The 6,370-nt window shown below is 47.6% G+C and overlaps 1 protein-coding gene across 1 annotated transcript; it reads left to right on the top strand.

The window, feature by feature from the left end:
* Positions 1-997: 997 nt before the first annotated feature.
* Positions 998-3,312, top strand: LOC148453765 (uncharacterized). Its single transcript, XM_088461748.1, has 2 exons — positions 998-1,130; positions 2,411-3,312. The coding sequence occupies exons 1-2, from the start codon at positions 998-1,000 to the stop codon at positions 3,310-3,312; spliced, it is 1,035 nt and encodes a 344-aa protein (XP_088317874.1).
* Positions 3,313-6,370: the final 3,058 nt, after the last annotated feature.

Here is a 6,370-nt window from a genome sequence, read left to right as displayed (position 1 = left end):
GAGGGTTGTGATGATATTGTACCTGGCAGCGATAGCTCAAGCACCAGCGATTCTAGTTCTACCTCAGGTTCACCTAAGAGGCCGCGCAAGCTCATGCGCATGCTAGAGCGGCACTTTAAAGGAAAGGACACAGGAGTAGGGGTTAAGCCAGCCAGGGCACCAGCAGCCTCTGCGGCTTCGGAGGCCGATTTAGTACATTGCTCCAATACGGCTATCACTAGAGGTGTTAGGAAGCGTATTAAGGAGAAGATTAATAAAGGTCGCTATGTAGACATCTTTACAATTATGGAGTTAGGCAGGAAAGGCTTAGCATCAGCTAAAGCCGCGGGGGGAATGGGCGAAGAAGCGTACCGTTCTTATGACAATTGAATGACTGGCATGCTGGTTTTTGGTGCTTGTTACCTAGAGACAAGGCCGGCGGAGCACATGAATGTACTTAGGTACATTCATCTCATTCATGGCATGCAGGTTAAGGCCCGCGGCACCACCTGGCGTTCCTACGATGAAGATTTTCGTAGGAAGCAGGACGGTAAAAAAACCATGGCTTTGGGTTTCAAGGACGTCAAAGTATGGCTCGACGTTACACCGCAGCGAAAATTCATGGGCGACAGCGCCCCGAAGCGTAAGAATCCGATCGCAGGCAAATCGCAGGCCATTCCTTTCGTTAAAGGGAAATGTTTTGCCATTAACAGTGGACAATGCGACAGGGGTGCGAAGTGTCGTTTTCGTCACTCCTGTACTAGCTGCAGCGGAAACCACTCCGCCAAAGATTGCACTAAGACAGTCAGGTCTTCAAGCACCCCTCGCGGCGACAACGCCAAGTAGTCTGGAGTTGGCTACGTCCCCGATTCGTTTGCTAGCGTTGAGCAGATGGTTAAGTTTTTACCCGGATAGGGCATCCGCAGAGTTTTTATTTCACGGTTTTTCATTCGGTTTTCGCATCCCGGTTGTAGCACCTGTTACAGCTGTAGCTTCTCGCAACCTGCGCTCGGCCAGAATGTACCCCGACGTGGTCAGAGAAAAAGTGGGTGCAGAACTGAGATTGGGGCACATGGTTGGTCCTTTTTCTGAACCTCCCATTCCCAATTTGTGCGTATCGCCACTGGGTGTAGTCCCCAAAAAGGTCACGGGTAAGTTCAGGCTCATACAACACTTGTCGTACCCTGTCGGCCGGTCTGTTAACGACGCCATCGAGCCTAACATTTGTAGCTTGAGTTACCAATCTTTTGACGAGGCACTACGGCTTGTTAGAAGTTTTGGGCTCGGGGCACTAATGGCGAAGGTGGATATCGAGTCTGCCTTCCGTTTGTTGCCATTACACCCCGAATCTTTCCGGCTGCTGGGTTTTAAGTTCGACGGTTCTTATTATGTGGATCGCTGTTTGCCTATGGGCTGCGCAGTCTCTTGCGCGTTCTTCGAGAAGTTTAGTACTTTTCTTCAATGGTGCATTCAGACGGGTTCCGGTCATGCAGGTATTACACATTACCTGGATGATTTTTTAGTTGTGGGACCAGCGGGTCATACCACGTGCGGCGATGTGCTTTTTTCAGTTAACTCATTGTTCCATACCCTTGGGGTGCCCATCGCGCATGAGAAAACAGAAGGTCCAGACACGTGCTTATCCTACCTGGGGATACAGATAGACACATCGGCCGGCTGTTGTCGCTTACCTGGGGAAAAGGTTCAGCAGTTGGGAGAGCAGATTAGTAATTGCATAGCAGCAAATAAGGTTTAGTTACGGGAAGTGCAATCGTTGTTAGGGTTGTTGCATTTTTCATGCCGTGTGATACCAATTGGGAGAGTTTTGTGTAGGAAGCTGGAGAGGGCCACTTCGGGTATATCTTTACCCCATTACAAATTGCGACTGCCTAGGGAAATCAAGGACGATCTGACTTTGTGGTTGTCGTTCTTGGACAAGTTTAATGGAGTTAAAATTTGGCCCTCCCCGCCCGTCAATAGCAAGTGTCTCCAGCTGTTCACAGATGCGTCAGGGGCATTCGGTTTTGGCGCTTATTTTGATGGCGATTGGTGCGCCGAGCCTTGGCCGGAGGCTTGGCATGCCTCGGGTTTGACGGCTAATATGCTTCTATTGGAGCTTTTTCCAATAATTGTTGCCGTTGAGCTCTGGACCCACAAATTGAGTAATCGGAACATTGTGTTCTGGTGCGACAATTTGGGGGTTGTGCAAGCCATTAATAACCAAAAGTCGTCTTTCATGCCCGCTTTGCGCTTAGTCAGGCATTTGGTCCTCCGTTGTTTAGAGGCGAATATTGGTTTTAGGGCATGCCACGTCCCGGGGACTGACAACTGTATAGCAGACGCATTGTCACGTTTCCAGTGGTTGAGGTTTAGGGGCTTAGCTCCTAAGGCGAGTTTGCAAGGTTTAATTTGTCCTCCATCTGTGTGGCAGATTGTCGAGCCGGCATAGAAGGGCTGGCGACCATGGCATTTGCGCCGTCTACGCGTCGCGCATACCTTGCGGCCTGGAGGGATTGGGAGCACTTCCTCGGGTCAGAGGTTGCTTCAGGTAAGACAGAAGAGCAATGTCTTAGCGCTTTTGTATGGGGCTGTTACGAAGGAGGCAGATCCAGGCCGTCCACTAGCACGGCCCTAGCTGGGATTGCTTATTTTTCAAAACTATATGGCAGAACAGATCCAACTAAATCCTTTTTAGTTTCTAAAGCCATGAAAGGATGGGCTCGTTGCGACAAGCCCAAGGAGGATAGGAGGCGGCCCATTGACCTTTCGTTGTTGCGTTCGCTAGTCGAAATAGTCACGACGGTAGCTGCGGATTCACACGAGGCAGCCCTGTTCCAGGTTGCTTTTTCAATGGCTTTTTACAGGGCCTTTAGAATCTGCGAGCTGGTTGCGTCATCCAAGGGATCGTTGGATTCTGGAATGTTAGCGGAGAATGTAGTCCTTAAGGCAGATTCCCTGTTGTGCAAAATTCACCGCTCAAAAACCGATCAGCTGGGCCAGGGACGATGGATCACCCTCAAGGAGCAGCCTCAGTCAACAGTGTGCCCCATTTTGTTGGCAGTTAAGTTTGCCAGTTTACGCCCCGACGGCTGTTCTCACTGGCTGGCGCACGATAATGCCTCTCCCCTCACAAAATTTCAATTTTCAGCTGTATTTAAGCGTTGTTTACTGGCCTTAAAATTGGATACGTCTGCGTACGGCACTCATTCTTTTAGGATAGGGGCTGCCACGTGCGCTGCGGAGGAGGGCATGTCAGTTAGCAGCATTCAGTCACTTGGCCGCTGGAAATCGTCCGCTTACAAGCGGTACATCCGGCCTACCACCAGCAGCTAGGAATGCGCTCCCTGCGGGGTTGACCCAGACTTTTACTCGTCACCATTGTGGGGGTGTGAAGGGATTTGGCCGAAAGTAATTTTTTTTACCTCGGGGGAAAGAAAGAAAGAAATGAAAAATGAATGAATAAAGAAAGAAATGAAACAAAATAAAATGAATGAATAAAGAAAGAAATATAAAATAAAATAAAAAAAAACGAAAAAAAAAAAAAACAAACAAACAAAGAAATAACAAAGAATTTATACCCCCGAGGGTTTTTTTTAGATGGTTTTACCTTCGCCTGGGTCGCCTGCTCCTTTCCTCATTATCGCGCTACCCCTCCTTTCCTCCCTTCCTTCCCTCGGCTGCCCAATTATGTTTCATATTGGTGTTGTTTGTTGTGAAATTGTTGTATTGGCCTATATGTCCTTGTTAATGGATTAGCATTAACTGTTTTGGGATTAATCTGATTACAGATACATCTCAAGACGGCTCGCCTATTTGGTTTATCGGGCATTCCTTCATTTACTGGGCGGGGCAATCGCATTTATCCACCAGGGCAGCAGGTCTATTGGGCGGTCGGGAGGTTAGGTGGTTAGGTGTCAGGGGGCTTAGATGGGAGGGAATCATTCCACTTGTCACTGAGTCCATTGCAAAATGGGGGACACCTGGGTGCTTGGTTTTGCATGCCGGTGACAACGATCTGGGGAGAGGGACTGGTATCAGCCTTATACTTCGTATTAAAGCTGATTTAGAAGAGGTGCAGTCTCGATGGGGTCCCATTAGAATAATATGGTCTGACATCACCCAACGTCAAGTGTGGCGATGCCCTTACAGCGCGGCGGTCTTAGACCGGACGAGGAAGAAAGTCAATGCTTCTGTTGGTAACTTCATTGCAGCAAGAGGGGGTTCTGTCATTAAACACCCTTATGTCAAATATGATGACCCCAGTTTGTTTCGTTCGGACGGGGTGCACCTTAATGAAGCGGGCATGACTATTTTTTTGTGTAGCCTTTTCTCCGCATTTGGGGTGGAATTGTAGTTTTGGTGGCGTGCTGCGGTTCTGTTAGACCTAGCGTTGGCGGAAAAGCATTGCTTCTCAGCGGCCCAACAGGGCGCAAGTGGTAGTTGCGGGGCGCCTGCCTTTCCCAGGGCAAGTTGTCTCTGCCCTTAAGGGGGGACCTGGGCTTCTTCCTAGAGGTGGGGCTCAGTAGTACTAAACCAAATGAAAGGGGGTGTAGCCTATCATAGCTCAGGTTGCGTCAGAGGCCTTCAGGTAGCCTCATTCATAGTTTATTCGTGGGCTAGAGCTCGGATAGCAATGCTTTTCATTCGCCACCAAAGAGATTTGTAATTAATAAATATTTGTTCAATTTTGATTCCACTTCAGTTGTCCATGTCTTCATTAAGGTCAGTTAAGACAATAACATCTGTGTAAGGATCTAACGCCTCAGGGCATAGAGGGCTTAAGGTAGCTGAAGGCAGCATATGCCTGATGCTACATAAGACTCTGTATATGGGGGTTAGAGAAGCTCATTGGGTTTTCATGTCAATCTGCCTTATGATTGATAGGCCTAGGCTGGTTAAAACAGCCTATCACAGATTTGGTGGGGAGGGCTTAGCTCACATACTTAAAGAAGGGGAAGCAGTTTCTACTTCCTCTTTGTGACTTGCAAATTCCCACCCGTCCCTACCCAATTGTTGATGCATTGTTTTTGTTATTTATCTTCTTTCAGCTATATTGTGAGGCGGAAAAGAATTGCTTCTCAGCGGCCCAACAGGGCGCAAGTGATAGTTGCGGGGCGCCTGCCTTTCCCAGGGCAAGTTGTCTCTGCCCTTAAGGGGGGACCTGGGTTTCTTCCTAGAGGTGGGGCTCAGTAGTACTAAGCCAAATGAAGGGGGTGTAGCCTATCGTAGCTCAGGTTGCGTCAGAGGCCTTCAGGTAGCCTCATTCATAGTTTATTCGTGGGCTAGAGCTCGGATAGCAATGCTTTTCTTTCGCCACCAAAGAGATTTGTATTTAATAAATATTTGTTCAATTTTGATTCCACTTCAGTTGTCCGTGTCTTCATTAAGGTCAGTTAAGACAATAACATCTGTGTAAGGATCTAACGCCTCAGGGCATAGAGGGCTTATTAAAATCCAGTCAAAAGATTCAGTCATCTCAATATCTGTTGATCTCACCAGTTTTCAGTGTGGCTCACACTGTGCAAAGTTCAGTTGTTTAAAGCAAACATATAATTGCCTTCTGACCTCATTCGATTTGCATTTATATTTGTGTTTTTTATTTTTTATGTTTTTTGTATATATTTTTGAAATAAATAGATTCAAAAAAATATATATATTGCCATGTTGTTTTCTTTTTGCCCCAACAGTCTGAACTTTTATTGCTGGTCTTTTAAATTGTTGACATATTTCAATACCTTAAAATATCATGTATTCAGAGTAATGCCCACATTTACTCATAAGGTACAGTGGGCCTGATTCAGAGTCGGACGCTATTTGCGGACGGTCGTTCCAAAAAAGGGGCCGGCTATTTAAATTGAGCGCTCGCTCATTGCGGTTTGTTGACGCCTCTACGTCTGAGCGAGCGAACGAAAAATGCACTCGCTATTTTGTAAAGACGTCCCTTTGCCGTACGCATCACACGTCATCTCCGGTATTATTTGATTAATCGGGTACATCGAAAGGCATCTGAACTGCTCGCAGTGCTTGTGGTAGGTTTATCCTACCGCTATCACTGCGAGCAGTTCAGGCTAAAAGACAACCAAGTGACGTGGTCGATGACGCTCCTTTACTAATTATGCACTCCCATTAAACGCCGTTTTTACCGTTAGGCACGCCTGCGTTCGGATCTCCACTCCCTGTTTTCAAGCACCTTCCCCTACCACCCACAAATGGTATATTCTGTCAATCAAATTAGCTGCCCCTCGCTGTTTTGCGAGCGCACGATTTCCGACCGCAATGACTGGTTGGCGCATGCGCATTACGACCCATACGCATGTGCAGTTGTGCGAACATCGCTCATAGCAAACGAGCGGCCGCTTACGAGAGGCTCTGAATCAGGCCCAGTATTTCC

Source organism: Taudactylus pleione, unplaced genomic scaffold (assembly GCF_031769625.1).
Source record: "Taudactylus pleione unplaced genomic scaffold, aTauple2 ptg001091l, whole genome shotgun sequence".
Lineage (NCBI taxonomy): Eukaryota > Metazoa > Chordata > Amphibia > Anura > Myobatrachidae > Taudactylus > Taudactylus pleione.
This window is presented reverse-complemented; position numbering and strand designations above follow the sequence as displayed.